The 16870-nt window shown below is 48.4% G+C and overlaps 1 protein-coding gene across 1 annotated transcript; it reads right to left on the reverse strand.

The window, feature by feature from the left end:
• Positions 1–3136: 3136 nt before the first annotated feature.
• Positions 3137–16373, reverse strand: MYBPHL (myosin binding protein H-like). The gene is made up of 8 exons (XM_008566468.1): positions 16256–16373; positions 6726–6814; positions 5974–6169; positions 5620–5759; positions 5336–5495; positions 5103–5239; positions 4000–4186; positions 3137–3154 (listed from the first exon to the last, which is right to left on the reverse strand). Exons 1-8 carry the CDS (start codon positions 16371–16373, stop codon positions 3144–3146), a joined length of 1038 nt encoding a protein of 345 aa, XP_008564690.1. The 3' UTR covers positions 3137–3143.
• Between the last annotated feature and the right edge of the window lie 497 nt (positions 16374–16870).

A 16870-nucleotide genomic window follows, 5' to 3' on the forward strand; every position in this document is an offset into this window, starting at 1 on the left:
GAGAGGAAGTAGGGAAGGCTTGGATTCAAACAGACCTCGTTCAAATCCTAGCTCTGCTGCTTACCAGCAGCATGACTTGAGGCTTCAGCATTATCTTTTGTAAAATGAAGATTAAAAGAGATAAAGCATTTGGTTCAGAGCTTGATGCACAGAAGGCTGTTTCAGTTATCTATTATTATGTAACAATCCACTTCAAAATCGAGTGGCTTCAAACAACAGCAACCATTTATTTGCTCGTGATTTTATAATTGGGCAGGGCTCTGCAGAGCTCCTGTCTGCCTGATAAGGTGTTGATTGGTCTTGACTGGGGCTGAAGGGTCCGAGGTAGCTACGTGTGTCTAGGGCCAGAGCTAGCTGTCAGCTGGGATGTTGGTTGTCCTCCATGGGGCCTCTTCATAAATCAGTAACCTAGCCTGAAATTCTTTACATGGGAGCTGACTTCCAAGAGCAAAAGCAGAAAAGACTGGCTAGAGCACAGCCTGGTAACACCAAGGTCAAAGGCCTGTATGCCTGTACCCAGCCAGCCACCAAAAAAAAAAGAAGGAAAAAGAAACCACTAGCTCTCTTAAGGATAAAAGCTGGTGTAGCATGACCTCTGCTACATTCTTTTAGTCAAAGCAAGTCACATGATTCAAGGGAACGGGAACTAGACTCCAGCTCTTGATGGGAAGAGCATTATGCCCATACAAAGATGCATGGGAAGAATTGTTGCTGTCCTTTGCACATTCCATCACAGAATGCCTTCAGTATCTGATTTGCTGTAAGAATGAAAACAAACATAGGTGAGGGAACCTTATCTTTATTCTTTCCCCAGGACTCTGCTCCAATTTCTTATCATCCCAGCCCTCAGGTCTTAGGGTTCTGTCTTGATTAGCTATGTATATATTTATGTGTCCTGCTGTTTGCCTGTTTGTGATCATGTGCATCCTATTATCCCAAATGATACTAGAAAGCCCACAGAAGAAGAGAGTAAGTCTTCAGCATCTCTTTCCAGCAACTAGTACTGTATAGAGTTTGAATTCAGTTCTGTCACAGAATGTCTAGGGAAAAGGACATTGTTAGAAACCTCTATGGAAGGGAATGTGGACATGGGAAGAGAAAGAGGAGTCTTAGGGTCCTGAGATTCCATACAGTCTAGCTGAAGGATTCCAACTTTCTAAGTGATTTTCCCATATAGAAAGGCTCAAATAGATGGACACTTATGCACTGAAGATCCACACATTTATTTAGATTAGTCCAAACCAGACATTGTGCTGAAGCTCCTTAACATAATCTTGCCATAGCCGGGCTTCCTGGAGACACTGAAAAGAGAGGGTATGTTGTGGCTATAACAGCAAACAGCCAGAGCACATCTAGGAAGCTGAGACAATCCCTCCTCATGGTTCCCGGCCCTGTGCTATGAATTCACTACTCACCCTGCTTCACTGCTGAGCACTGGCTGTGAGAGAGGGGAAAGGGCAACTAACAGTAACGCAACATGACATTAACACCAAGAGGGGGTTGAGGGATGCAGAGAGAGCTCTCCTGAGGAGAAATCTGTACTTTTAACGCATCCCTTAGGGTTTTCATTTGCTGCATATCAATGATAGGTTTAAATAAATGACTTATGGGATCGAATTCATTCTCAATTTTCATCAGCCAGGAGCTGCAAGTCAGAGGGGACATTGGGAACTAGTTCTCTTTAATTCTCTCACAAGCTTTTTTTCACCTTACTCATCAGTTTGCATACAGCATTTCTACTGCGTATGATTTAGAATTTGACGGAGCTATCAAATTCTACATGATGATCTGAGTTGCCTTTTGCCAGTAATGTGCTGCTTGAGAATCACAAATCACATGTTAAGTTATTGTTGACATATAATGAAAATAGTGAATTTCTTCTCTTGGACAGGAAGGAATGCATAAACTTCAAGGCAAAATACAAACAAAACAATCTGTTTCTTATCATGCTTTTGATACTGAGGTAGAAACACTTAATTGACAGGAGCCTCTCCTCTGTCCTTACCCACCCTGCTACCATGTTGTGGTGGTGACTCTTGTCAATTCCTCCACTCTTAATGTCCCTTGACATCTTTTCTTTTCTTTTCTTTTTTTTTTAAAAGATGACTGGTAAGGGGATCTTAACCCTTGACTTGGTGTTGTCAGCACCACGCTCAGCCAGTGAGCAAACCGGCCATCCCTATATGGGATCCAAACCCATGGCCTTGGTGTCATCAGCACCGCACTCTCCCGAGTGAGCCACGGGCCAGCCCTGACATCTTTTCTTACAGTATTTGCCCAGCTCCCCTTGACATAGAAGCCCTTCTTCAGAGGACCATTAGGTTTCATTCCTACTGTCAACTTGAGGAGTACAGATATATAGAAGATGTGACAGAAGGAGATTTTATCTATGTAAATTCCACCACAGGGATGATAGTATTAGCTTTTTTTTTTTTTTTTTTTTGTCCTTTTTGAGACTGGCCGTGCTCAGCCAGTGAGCGCTGTGAGCACACCGGTCATCCCTACACAGGATCCGAACCCGCAGCGGGAGCGCCGCTGCGCTCCCAGCGCCGCACTCTCCCGAGTGCACCACGGGCTCGGCCCATAGTATTAGCTTTTATTTTTATTTTTATTTATTTATTTATTTTTTTTAAAGATGACCGGTAAGGGGATCTTAACCCTTGACTTGGTGTTGTCAGCACCACGCTCTCCCAAGTGAGCTAACTGGCCATCCCTATATGGGATCCGAACCCAGGGCCTTGGTGTTATCAGCACCGCACTCTCCCGAGTGAGCCACGGGCCGGCCCAGTATTAGCTTTTAAAAAAATAGTTAAGGGCCGGCTCCGCGGCGCACTCGGGAGAATGCAGCGCTGCGCTCCCGCCGCGGGTTCGGATCCTATATAGGGATGGCCAGTGCACTCACTGGCTGAGTGCAGTGTGGGCGACACCAAGCCAAGGGTTGCGATCCCCTTACCCGTCACACACACACACAAAAAAAAAGTTAAAAAAGAAAGTGATCACCAGTGGGTACATGGTTGAAAGGCTCAGGAATACACATCTGTCCCAGATTCAACAACACTGGCCATAAACATGAAATAATCCATTGAGACACCCTGTCCCTCCTTCCTTACCTTTCTCAGGGTACCATGTCCTCTTAGGTAACCTCAGTGAGGAGCTGCAAGAATTCAGACATTTCTCAATGTTAACATCTCAGAAATCTCTGGGAAACTTTCTTTCAGAGCATTGGTAAGGGACATTTTATTTCAGGTTTTGGAGGGGGCTCACGGTGCTAGTCAGGAAGTCTATACATAGAAAGAATAGACATGTTAAGGGCCCATTCGTTCCCAATTCATGCAACAAACATTTAGAGTTTCTCACAGTGTGCCAGAAACAGGGATAAACACTGGGGGACAAAGGTGAATAAGACACTCTCCCTGCCCTCACAGTGCTATAGTTTAATGGAGAAACAGATCTATAAATAGATAATTATAAAACAATATACTAAATGCAATGAAGAGATATGAATAAGGTGACAGGAATAGATAAATGAATAAATAATTTAAAGAGGTAGAGAGGATGTGTAATATTACCTTTAAATAAACCAGAGAGGAATGTAAAATAAAGCCCAATAAATAGCTGCAGCTTTCCTGGACTGAGTCAAAAGATTGCATAGCTTAAAGAAAACTGATCTGAGTGAGGACAAGTTGACTTGGGCTCTTTCCACCACAGTGCCAGCTCCTTAATTAACCAACACTGGAAATATTGGGTAAACCAGTTACCTCCCTGTGCTTCATGTTTCTCATTTGCAAAATGAAAATAATGATTCTCCCTGTAATACAGAATTGTGATGGAGAGAAATGAGATAGTGTATAATAAAAATGGCTCCTCGAACACATCCTGATGATGACAGTGATGAGGGGCCTGGAAGGGGAAGTCCTTCTCCATCTAGCCTGCCTATTCCACCTGTAGAAAGAGGAGATGGTTGGCACGTGCACAGGCTAGTTCTCCTGCTGCCCTTACCTTTTACATCCACCCGACAGTCCACAGATGCCTCCCCCAGGGAGTTAACTGCCTTACAGGTGTAAATGCCTCCGTCAGAGGGACCAGGCTTGCGGATTTCTAGGGAGCAGATTCCCAGATAAGTGAGGGCTCTGTACTTGGGGTTGCCTTGGATATTCATCTTGTTCTTCAGCCAGATGATTTTGGGCTGGAAGATAAAAGTGAGGGGGCAGCAGTGGGGATGGGGAGTAAGAGCCAATTTTGCTCTTCCTGTGCTCAGTCTCTGGGATTCTCTGCCTACGGGGCTTATAGATAGTGGCTTTCTGGAAGCCTCCTTGTCTCTTATGTTGTGGGAAGGGGTTCCCCTTTCAATACCTTGAACAATTCCCCAAGATCCTTCTCTTGGTTGAAAAGAATACCTGAAGCCCTGCCTTCTTCATCAAGTGTTAATGACTAGAAGAAAGGTGCTAACTTCTTTCCGTCCTGCTCAAGCAGGCCCTCCGTGGATCATAAGAACTGGCCGTCAGAGTCTCTGTTTCTCATGTGTGCATTGTGAATCGTTCATGTTCTATTCCCACTGTTGGCTTGTGAGTCACTCCTGCCCCTCTGGTTCGAAAGTGCTTTCAGGAGTGGGCTGATCGTATGCTCCTTCTGAGATGTTATCTCTACGTAGTCTGCCTGGGACTCACGACCCAAAAGGTACTTGATAACGGTTGTTAATGCTGTTTTGTGCCCTGTGTGGAGTACACGGACTAGAGGCTCAGCTCCAGGCAGCTTGCACATGCATGGCCCTGAGAAGATGAGGTGCGTGTGGGTGAGTAAGAAAACGCCAGCGGGACTCCATCACTCCTGCCAGATAAACAACTTGAAGCTCATGCCCAATTGCTAGCAGTTCAGTAAGTGACATTGCTGTGCGTGAGGAACAAGCACTGAAAGGAAACATCATTCCTATCGGTCTGTCTTGGACTCCATGTGCCCCGACTGTTCCTAAATAACCTGCTTTGAAGAAGCAAGTGGTGGTAATGGAAACAGACATTAGATTAGAATGCTCTGCGACACAGCTGAGATCGGGACAGGGGCAGGAAGCTGCTCAGCACAACCAGCCTCCAGAACTCTTTACTTACCCTGGGAGAGGCGCGGACAGAGCAGAAGAGCTGGGTGTCATAGCCAGCGACTGCAGTACAGTCTGCCAGGGGCTGTGTAAACTTTGGGGCTTCAGAGAAGTCTCGCTGGGCAAACCCCTTGGTCTTGTAAACAGTAGCTGAGGGCATCAAGAGGGGCCATGATGTAGCATCTGAATCCCATCCCTCTTCAACTCTGGAGTCTTTCCAGCTTGTGGTCTACGTGCCTTCCTTACCTGCTTTCCGGATGTGGGCAAGCTCGGTCGTGACAGGGGCCGTTTCACTGAGTCCACACTGGTTTTCAGCAAAGACGCGAAAGGCATAGGAGTTGCCCACGATGAGGTCGGAGACAATGCAGCTGGTGCGGTGACAGCGCTCCAGCACTGTGAACCACAGCTGCGAGGACCCAAGAAGATGCCTAAATGAGACCCCCATTTTCCCAACTTAGCCCACATGGAGCTCCCAGAAACCAATTCCCGAATGCCCTATTCCCCCTCCCCCCATCCCAGCTGGGCCTCACCCCAGATCTCGTGTCTGCCTTCTGCACCGTGTATCCCAGGAGTGTTGTATTGCCCGTATCTTGGGGAGGTGTCCATTCCAAGGTAGCGTTGAAGCCCCAAACATCCACCAACTTAATGCTCTGAGGAGGGCCTGGCCTCTCTGAAAGGGCAAGGCCATGGCAGTGGGCACAGACAATCCATATGTATTGAAGTCTCTTCAGGAGTGCCCCTGCCCCTTTCTTGCCCAGCTGCCCCTCCCCTCACCCCTCACTGTGTCTCAGCTTCCCCAGCTCTCAGAGACATGGTTCCTCTGCAGCCTGGAGAGGGAGTTCCTGAGGACCTCCTCTTCTCCCACTCGCCCCACTGTACTGTACCGATCACCAGGATGTCAATGGTGGCAGTGGCCTCCAGCCTGCCCAGCTGCACATGGAGCTGATAGCGACCTGAGTCAGCACGTTTGGCTTCTCGGATGAAGAGGATGGAGTCTTGCTCCCCATTCCGAACGCTCACACGACTGACGTCCAAGGCACAGCCATTGTGTGTCCAGGTGGCTTGAGGTTTGGGTTTGCCCTGAGGAATGGGGACAAAGCTTGAGCAGCCCCAAAGGGCTTCTTGACCCTTCTTGCTGTGGTAGGGGTCAGATCCACCCCAGCTCCACAGGGTGACTTGACTCACAGCTGCAAATTCCTTGGGTTAGAGGTCAGTGGACTCTCCCAGGGGACTGCCTCCTTTCAGCAACAGCCTAAGGATCATGGGAAAAGGGGATGGCTTTGAGTCTCCCACCCTCTGAGAGTTTAGGTCGTGGACACACAGGGCGGCTGGGACCGACTGAATAGCTGCCCAAACTCCCAAGAGCTTTTCAAACTGAGGGCTCCCCAACCTCTGTGGACTGAAGGGCATGGATTAGCCTCACCTCATCTCATGGGGCATGCCCGACCCTATGCTAACCCACCCTCAGCAGTGCAGAATGGACGGGTCATTTCGCCTCAGACTTCTGGTGATGAGGCCCTTCCATTCAAGGCCAGGAAGACTGCCCCACTGCTAGCAGGACTCTTGTTATCTGTTTCCATATCAAAACCCTGGCCTGGTCCCAGACACGGACCCAGTGTGGGGCTGGCATGATCACCTGGAATGGGATTAGTAGGTTCACTGTGTCCCCAACTTTCCGGATGTAGGTCTGCCTCAGGGCCCGAGGTAGCCAAATCTTGGGATGCTCTGAGTGATGGAAAGAGAGAGAACAGGAGATGGATACTCAGAGGAAGTGGATACTGCATCCAGCTGCACTCTTTGCACTCTAAGGCCAGGCATTGTTCACCAACTTAAGCCCTTCTCTCAGGAAATGGGAGGATTGCTCCTGTCATCTTGCTGGCATTTAGGGATGAGTGACTGGCTGAGGGATCCCCTGGAGAGTGTTAGAGTCTTGGCAGAAAGAGCACTAGAGTGTGAGCCTGATACTTCTTTTAATTTGTAACTCTCAGCTACTGACTTTTCATAAGCTGAGATTTTTTTTTTCTCTGTACACAGACCAGTCCAATGTGTGCAGTTTATCTTTCCACCCCCTTTCTACATTTGTCCTTAATACATTCCTTTTATCAGGGCCACTTTCGATGTTAATCCTGACCTCCCAGTTTGGTGAGGACTTGAAAAGAATGCTTTCCATTCTGCAGACAGCGTTAACATCCTGGACTCCAGCAGGCTGTCCACTGAGGCAGCGCTGATGTCATGGCAGAGGGAGCAGGCCAGCTGAATCGCTTCCTCTGTATGGCCACCCTGCTCCCAAGAGTCTGCATGCTGCTCTTCCAGTTTGTGGAGGATCACTTTGTACAAACAGAATCTGGGGAGTATTAGTTCCCCCACTCACTTTCCCATGATCTCCCAGGCCTGTCTGAGTGAGAAGTGGACATTAGGTGACGTTTATTGGCTTCCAGGATAAAGACAGGAGACGTGGGGGGAAAGTGCTGTGTGTAAGGTTTGGAGAATGACTTGGTATAACTTCTCTCCTCTCAGGATGCCTCAGGCTGCCTTGGCTGCCAAAGTGCAAACCTCCCTCTTGGGTTCTGTTAGGGACCCTGCTGAGACTGACACCATTTTCCAGACTTTTCAGGGCTGTTGTCTTCTCTTTTCTCAGGCAGGGACAGTCCCTGCTGCTGTTATCTTAAGTAGAATGTAACAGTGCCTCAGTTCCCACCAACAACCCAGGCATTTCTTCTCCAATTCATTCCCAGCAGGTGGAAAAACTCCACTGCTGGTACATTCCTGTGCCCAACAGCATGACGGCTTGATAGTAGATTCCAAACTTTTTTTTTTTTTTCCTTTTTGTCTTTTTTCATGACCGGCAACGGATCGCAACCCTCAGTGTCGCGCCCGTACCAGACCGGGACCGGCAACGGGATCGCAACCCTCAGTGTTGCTCCCTGCACCTTGCTCAGCCAGTGAGCGGGAACCGGTCCATATGTGGGATCCGAACCCTCGGCGGGAGCGCCGCCGCGCTTCCCAAGCGGCGCACTGTAGCAGTGCGCCACCGGGCCGGCCCCAAACTTTTTGATAATACACATTTCTCTATAAATACATTCCTAAGCATTCACCCCAACATACGTATGTTTACTTATAAATTGAACTGTTTAAATATGTACATTATATAATGCAAAAGTTTAAATGATGAAATTTGAAATAAAATAAATGGAGGTTCTACTGTGTTCTTCCTACACCTCAATTTCTACACCGTCTAGAGAACTTCACTCCTAGAGTACTCCAGTTACGAGTTAAAGATCACTTGTAAATGAATATAAATACAAATATACAGTGCATGTGGTCCATCTTATTTACCTACATTCCTTTTTTGCTGTGTGGCTTATGTTTTCATCTGGGCTGTGCTGTCTTCAACTGCACCTCAGGAACTATGTGATAAGGGGATGCGATTGTTCTGAGTGTCTGTCTTCCCTGTCCTGCTCAGGGCTTGCCCGCCTCAGGCCTCAGTATGAACATGACAGCGATGGAGCCCCAGGCAGCTGAGTGACCCTGCTCTGGTTGCCCTCTGCTCGCCTTGGCAGCTCTGGAGAGGGCAGGGCCTGAAGAACAGAAGAAGGGTTTGTGTGATGTGTTCCTCTCACATGGCCATCTTGGCAAGCAACCAAGGAGCTGGAAACATGCGGATGTGACTTAAGGGTTTTTTGAAAACAAGGGCCAGAATTAAAAAGGAGGGTCCTGTTATGCATGGTTCTTCACTGCTGGGTGGGGAAATAACTGCTCATACTTACTGGGGAGAGGGCTGGAGAGAAGGAAGCTCTGCTGTCTTTGTGCTGCCTACAGAATATGAGAGTTATGAAGGACCTTGGTGAGCACCCAGAAGGAGAACATAGGAGGAAAAAGTGTTCAGAGAGAAGCTGATTTGCTGGAGATCTCCCAGCTAGTTGGGCAGTTGTGCTTGGCCCCAAGACTCCTGCCCCTGACTCTAGGATTGCATCTCTGAGGGACCCATTCTCTGAGCCTGGCCTACCTGTCCACTTGGCTGCCCACCAGTGTCTAACGAAGACTGGGCACCACAGTAGGTGCTCTCCTCACCCTGGATGGAGAAGGCATAGAAGGGAAGGCAGAGGGATGTATATATACTCAGGGACTGAAAAGAAAGGGTCAAAGTGAGGAAAGGAAGCCAGGCCCGCACGCCTGGCAGACGTGCCAGCTGAGCCTTACTCTGCTTAGACCTCAGGTAGGATAGATGCATGCTGATATATACAGAGTACTTCAAAAAGTTTGGGGAAAAATTGAATTAAAAGATAATGTGAATCCTTCCATGAATTTTTGAAGTACCCTTGTATATTTGTTTCCACCTAGCTTTTCTTTTGTTTCTTAGAAAAATACATTGGAAAATGTTAGCATTCTCTCACCTGAACTAAAAAGAAAATGAAAGAAATAGGTTTAAGTGAAACATAAGCAAAGGTGGGGGAATTGGGGGAGGATGAGCAGAACAGCCTTTGAGAGCCAGAGGTATCCAAGCTGGGGCAGAGAGACAGCAGAGAAAGGCTGCCAGCCAGGACGGTGTTCACTGCCTCCCTGGCCAGTTCTTTGCTTACAAGTGGGATTCCCTGACAAGAAGATGAATGTTAAGTCACTAGGATGTTCTGACTCTCTGAGGATGAGTAGTGAGGACCCAGGTCCCTAGTGGGAGGACAGAGGATGGGCTTGGGGCCGAAGCAGCTGACAAAGTGCAGGAGGCAGCAAGAAAGAGGTTGACAGCTCCAGATGCCCCATCAGCAGCAAGTTCTCCAGTTGACTCCCAACTCAACCCAGGCAGCAATCTGACCCTTTGCTAAGAATGTTGATACAAGGGCTTATTTGAGGCATCTCTTTTCACACCTCTGCAGTCAAGCGAGGTGTAAATTGTACTGACCTTGGGGAGCCGTGGCTTCCCCTGATGCCCAAGGTCTTTCTCCTCTTCAGATGCCAGGAGGAATGTGAACCAAAGCCTAGAGCCCCAATGCAGAGCCTAGGTTTTTTTTTTTTTTTAAAGATGACTGGTAAGGGGATCTTAACCTTGACTTGGTGTTATCAGCACCACACTCTCCCGAGTGAGCCACGGGCCGGCCCCGAGCCTAGGTTTTTTAAGACCATGCCTGTGACAGCATGTCTGTCAGTTTGTTTTTCTCCCTTTATAGAGGCTTGGGGAAAAGGCATTTTGAAAAGTCCTTTGAGAGGTGTTGGCTTCTGAGCTGTGTTGCTCTCAGTGCTATATTTCCCTCAGACAGAATGCTGTGTGATTCCTTCTCAAAAATTATTAGAGGAGGCTGGTTAGCTCAGTTGGTTAGAGCGCAGCCTTATAACACCAAGGTGATGGGTTTGGATCCCCATACTGGCCGGCCACCAAAAATAAATAAATAATTAGAGAAGGAGATTACTTCAAGTCCAAAGATCTTGACTCTTCCTGATTAGAAAATCCCTCTTAATATCTACCCTAATTTTATTCTGCTGAAGTTTATACCCATTTTTAATTCTATTCTCCTGGGAAATAATTGTTCATATCCTCTCAAAATTTCCTTTCCCATGGTTAGAGACTTCCCTCCAGCAATTCCCTAAGGGCTGAATAGTTCAGACTGATGTTTATTAACTATGGATGGCCTGGAGAGTGAAGAAACAAGATGACACATTAAAGTTGTGTGTGCATATGAGTGTGTGTATGTGTGAGTGTGTTTATATGTGTGTGTGTGCCTGTACAAATGGGCTTGTATAAGTGAGTGGTTACCAAAAGAGGGTAAATGCACAAGGCCAGCTATGGCTTTGAAACTAACCAGAAATTTCCAGGGATCCAAGAAGTACCAACATTTCTTAGAGAAACATTAGCAGATGCCTACAATGTGGCCTCAGCCTTATCAGAAACCTGTATGGGGGACTGTGATGGGAAAGGAGTGCAGTGACCTCAAATGTACCTTGAGAAGGATAAGTGTCACCTCCTTGAAGACCATGAAACTAAGGTCAGAGAAAATAAAAGGACATAGAAACAGGCAACACTTCTCTGGGGAAAACACTCCATCACCCCCTCCCCTTGTTATCTTCTTCCCCTTGTGCTTGATGGCTTTAGCCTTGGCTCACTGTCACTCTTTCCAACACTGCTCTAGTCATGCTTCCTGGTGATTACAGCCTCCATCCTTCCAAACCCTGCAGGGCCACTCACATTCTGGCCCACCACTCCTCCAATGACTTTGTCCTCCTCTGCTTCAGCCACGGGTCATTGTGGTCCTTCTCTAGACCAAGAACTGCAACCTCTCCATGATCTGAACTGCAGGCATCCCACTCTCCCATCACCGCCTCTACAACAGAGATGGCTAATAGTCCACCAATATTTATGTCATCCCTACCATAGTGTAGTTATCTCTGAGAAGTGGCTGCCCAGCCAGGGACATTCCCAGCCCCCCTTGCTATCTTTCCATGAGACTAGCTCTTGCCAGTGAATTGTGAATGGAAATGGTGAGGATCACTTCTGGGCCAAGACTTTTAAGAAGTGAGTTCTCCATTTCTCCCTTCTGCTAGCTGTATGCAAATGGTCACAGGATCCTAAGGAATGGCAGAGCCCCAAGATGAAAGAGGCCTGGGTCCCTGAATTACTGCATGGAGGAGAACTATCTGCTGAATAGAACACTTGTTTCCAGTTTTTATGCTAGTAAGAAAAAAACATCTATTGTTTCTGAGATCTGTTTGTTTCTTCTAGTATACCCCAACATGATCTCTATCCCTTTAGCTCACTTCCTCTAATGCTCCAACATCAGCAATTCTTTAGCAACACTGAGATCAGTGATCCATTATCCTACCACCCTTTCACTATCTATCACCCCTCTCATGTTATCACTTTCTTCCCCAGCCAACTTAGATGCCATGGTCATTATTATACCCACTCTCTTGCATATTCACCCAAATCTCTTAATCCTATTTCACTTCATTGCACCCTCCTGGCAATACCCAACCCTGATTAACTAAACTTTCCATCCACTCAGTGCCTGCATCCGCACAAAATGACATGACTAGGGAAAAATACAAAATTATGCTGACTTTAACTTGATGGCCATTCACATTGACCACTACCTCCAAATGGACCCTGGCAATGCTAGACTTCCCTAGTTTACTCGATTTCCTATTCCTGGGTGACTACTGCACACCTTCTTCTTCTGAAACCTTCACACCTTCTCCCTCATTCTCATTCTTAGTTGATGATCTTGCTAGTGTGTAAGGCCTGCCTACAGTCTGTTCTTAACATAGCAGCCAGCAAATCCTTAAAACCTACACCCAATCATGCCAGTCCTCACTCAAAACCCTGCGCGGGATGCCCATCTGTCTCACAGTCAAATCAAAGTCTTCACAGTGGCCCTGTTAACTCTCTGACCCAAATCCTATCACTCTCCCTCACTGTGCTACAGCCACGGTGGTCCCAACCCACATGCACATTTCTGCCTCAGGGCCTTTGAGCTTATTCTCTCGGGGTGGAAAACACTCCTCCAGAGTAGCTGATGCATTGCTCTTACCCCTCCTTTAAGTTGCTGCTGCTCAATTCAGGGAGGTCTTATTAGTGAGGCCTTCATGGAATATCCTATATGAAACAGGAAGCTTGCATGCTTCCTACCTCCAGCACTTTCTGTCCCCTTCCCTGCATTATTTTTGGCATAGCATTTACCACCATCTGACATGTTATGTATTTTATTTATTTATTGTCTATCTCCCATTAGAATATAACCTTCATGAGGGGTGTTATTTTTGCCTATTTTGTTCATTTTTGTAACTAGCACCTAAAACAGTTCCTGGCATACAATAGGCACAAAATAAATATTTGTGGCAGGAATAAAGAGAGAACAAAGGAAAGAGGGATGGAAGAAGGCTCCCAGGCATGAGATTTGGCTTCCCAAGCCTGGAAGACACAGAACAGTTCAGATTGAAAGAGAGTGCACAGTCTGCTGGAGCAATTAAGCTGAAACCAACAGATGGGCCCTCCCTCTTCCATCTCAGGGTCCCGTCTTCTCCATCCATCAGGGATGCAGCTTCTCACTATTTTGGAAGCTCTCCTCTGGCCCCTAAGCTTTGTCTTCAGGACACAGTGCCTCAGTGTAGTGCTGAAGACAGACACAGAATCACTTACCAGTGCCAGCCACCTACTCCTGCTTATTTAGCCACATAGCAGGCTTGCTTGACTAAAAGTTCATTTTCAGCCAGCTGCAGTTTATTTTGATCTTGCAAATTAATTTCTGCTTTTGATGCCTGCTCTATTTCCCAGGCTCTCACATGCTCACTGCAGTACCCATAGAGCTCCCAATAAGGAAGAGGAGGAATTAAGAGGAGAAGCCTTTGGAGCTCCTAGGGAACTCAGAGGTCATCTAGTCCAGGTCTGTGGCACTTTAAGGGCCCTGTGGATGGGCTTCAAGGGCACTGTGAACTCCCTGAACTTTTTTTGTGTATTTTTCCTCAGTGAAAGTCCACAGCTTTCATCAGATTTTCTTAGGGGCCCATACCCACCAAAGGGTTAAGACATCGATTTAGTTCAACTCTTTTTTTTTTTTCTTTTCCTTTTTGTCTTTTTTCGTGACCAGCAACGGATCGCAACCGGCAACGGATCGCAACCCTCAGTGTCGTGCCCGTACCGGACCGGGACCGGCAATGGGATCGCAACCCTCGGTGTTGCGCCCTCACCTTGCTCAGCCAGTGAGCCGCCGGTCTGTATGTGGGATCCGAACCCTCGACGGGAGCGCCGCTGCGCTCCCAAGCGGCGCACTGTAGCAGTGCGCCACCAGGCCGGCCCTAGTTCAACTCTTTAACTTAGAGATGAGAAGATGGAGGCCTGAGGGGCGGTACTGACTTGCCTATGGTAACAGGACAGAGCTAGGATTTGAAATCATGTCTTCTTTTTCCAAGCAGCTAACAGATGCACACATGCTTTGCAAAATGTCAGATGGTGTCCTTATTGCTAGTGACCTCTGGGATACCATGGGTGCTCGTGGCCCTGAGGCCTGTTGTGTACAGAGCTACCGCACACAAGGACAGGGGTGTTCAGGTGCACTTCTGGGACCATGGCCAGGGACTGTCAGGAGCTGGCTGCCCACAATGTCCTGCTCTGCAGCCATAGAGGAGAATGTGGGTGAGACACATGCCCTCCCCCAGGGTTTTTGGAGACAAGTTGAGAGTGGCAGGGAGTCAGCAGTCCTGGCTCTTTCTCTTTCTTTTTGGAGAAAAAACTGATTTTCTGCTTTGATCACCCCAGTTTAATATGCTCACAATAACTTCTGCTCCCTCTACCTCTGCTTCAGTGGGACAGACTCAGCCAGCTCTTTTCCCTTGATGCTCAAACAGCTTCTGAAAACCCAGTCTCTTCCATTACAATGATGGGAGGCCGAGAGTCTGCCCTGCGCAACCCTATGTGGAGGTAGAAATCTTAGCCTTCACCCCTGACCTGGAAACATTTCATAATTTATTTACATCTTGGTTTGGTCTCTTCCAAGGCACTTTGGATTATTTTAGCAATTCTTTCAACTACCCTGCTAGGTAGATGTTATTAATCACCATTTTACAAAGAGGAAATTGAAACTGGGCAGTGAATTCGTTTGTCCAAGGTCACAGAGCTGCTGGAGGCAGACTGGGAATTGAGCCTAGATCTTTGCCTCCAAGTTCAGGATATCTTTTCTCCTCCTCCCTCTTCCTACCCTGAGAGTCCACAGATTTCTCGTTTTTGGTCTTTGCATCCTCTGCTTTTAAGACTTTAAGGAGCCAAATGCTGGGACTTTGGTACTAGTAACTGTCATACACATTTCATACAGCCCTGTGGTTGCTTCTGCTGATTACCATGTAGAAGGGAAGAGCTGGCTTCTGCCCTCCCACTCTGTCTACTGAGCCAGGGCAGCAGGATATACACCTTTGCTTGGCTCCCAGGGGCCTCCCAGGTGAGCATCACAGAGGTGCTAGTTACAGGGTAGTTGGGGGTGGGTGGTAGGGCTGTGGGCAGGGCAACCTGGGATTGGAAGGGGCACCAACCTCCTCCTAGCTCAAGAATACCTCTTTGCTGAGAGGCTCAGAGACCACCACGGAGGGAAAATCAAATGCTTCTCCCCAGAGGGCTCCACTTCCATGATGCTCAGACTCTGAGAGGCCAGGATTCCCCATTGGAGCCGGCAGGGGATAAGGGGGTGGGTGTTGGGGTAGGTCCTGATGCAGGGCACTGCCCAGGGAGAGGCTGAGTGTTACCATGCTGGTCAACACTTAGCCTCCCAGTTGCCAAAGCTGTTGATTACCCCCTCTCCCACTTCAGACCACTATTTCACCCCACATTTCCTTTCTGACTATTGGTATATCAGGCCCTCCTAGTCCCTGTGACAGACTTTTATTTTTTTATTTTTTTTTTTTGTGACCGGTAAGGGGATCGTAACCCTTGGCTTGGTGTTGCCCGCACCATGCTCAGCCAGTGAGAGCACCAGCCATCCCTATATAGGATCCGAACCCACAGCCTTGGCGCTCCCAGTGTTAAGGTCAGTAGGGGTTGGGGCATCCCTACGCCCCAACCCCTACTGACCTTAACACCAGTGCCACTGCGCTCCCAGCGCCACACTCAGCCGAGTGAGCCACGGGGTCGGCCCATGTGACAGACATTTTCTTTTTTTTTTTGTCTTTTGTCTTTTTCCGTGTCCGGCAACGGATCGCAACCCTCAGTGTTGCCCCCGTACCGGACCGGGGACCGGCAACGGGATCGCAACCCTCGGGGTCGCTCCCGCGCCTCGCTCAGCCAATGAGCGGGAACCGGTCTGTATGTGGGATCCGAACCCTCGGGCGGGAGCGCCGCCGCGCTTCCCAAGCGGCGCACTTATCCAGTGCGCCACCGGGCCAGCCCCCTGACAGACATTTTTTAAAGGCAAAAATATAAATAGATCATTTTTAGTCACTGTAAAGTGCCACAAGCATCATTCACTGACTTCTCAGCTAAAAAGCAAAAACCCAGCAAAGACACTTGAGCAGCAAGTAAGAATCCACCAAGGAAGAGGAGAGGGGGTTGCATCGAATGCTCCTCATCCTAAGCACCAATCCCATAAAGTCCTTCAGCTCTACAAAAACCTAATGAGGTGCAGTCAGACTGGTAGCAATGTGCTCCCCAACTCCCGCCACCTAGCCTCCCCACCCTCTCCAGCCACCGTGGGTCACCTTCTATAGGGAGCAGGAGTTGAGGTGAAGCCTGGGGTCGTACAGCATCGGCTGGCCTGGCTTCTTTCACCTTCAGCTTGCATCCCAAGGCCACCTCTGGAGCTGTGGCTGCCTCCATGCTGGGCCTACCCCGAGGCTGGGCTCCAGCTGAAGATTTTCACTGTTGGTGGTGAGGGAGGGGCTGGGCACCTGCTCCCCAGGCTGGCCTCCTGGGGTCCCAGCCGCAGGGTTATGTAACTGGGCTGGCCTTTCCCCACCCTGCTATGCCCAGAAGAAGGCTGAAGTAGAGGTTAGGAGAAGAGGGGATCAGAGAGCAGCCCAGAATAGCCACAGGGGGAGGGCTGAGGTGGCCCTGTTATCCTGGGAAAGAGATGACACCCCTCACAATGCAAGGGAGGGAGGGGAGAGCTTGAGCACAGACCATCCAAGAGGGACCTCTGGCTTCTGTTGGGAGGATTGGGTGACATCTCAGCTCCTGACCTCCAGCTCATTTAACAGGGCATTCAAGTCCCAAATAAGGGACCCAGGATTAGCTGATTCACAGGCACACCTTTAACTGCTCTCTCTCCCTCTGTTCCCACACTCGAAGAGGTGTAGAGCCTTATCAACTTGACC

The sequence above is a fragment of the Galeopterus variegatus genome, unplaced genomic scaffold (assembly GCF_000696425.1).
Source record: "Galeopterus variegatus unplaced genomic scaffold, G_variegatus-3.0.2 Scaffold16, whole genome shotgun sequence".
Lineage (NCBI taxonomy): Eukaryota > Metazoa > Chordata > Mammalia > Dermoptera > Cynocephalidae > Galeopterus > Galeopterus variegatus.

Excerpts from the sequence above, each read along its gene's own strand:
- MYBPHL (XM_008566468.1), bottom strand. The coding sequence starts at position 16,373 with ATGGAGGCAGCCACAGCTCCAGAGGTGGCCTTGGGATGCAAGCTGAAG. Across the intron at positions 5,760-5,973 it reads CATTGACATCCTGGTGATCG|AGAGGCCAGGCCCTCCTCAG; the intron begins GTACAGTACAGT and ends TTGCCCTTTCAG. Across the intron at positions 4,187-5,102 it reads CTGTCCGCGCCTCTCCCAGG|CCCAAAATCATCTGGCTGAA; the intron begins GTAAGTAAAGAG and ends TTTATCTTCCAG.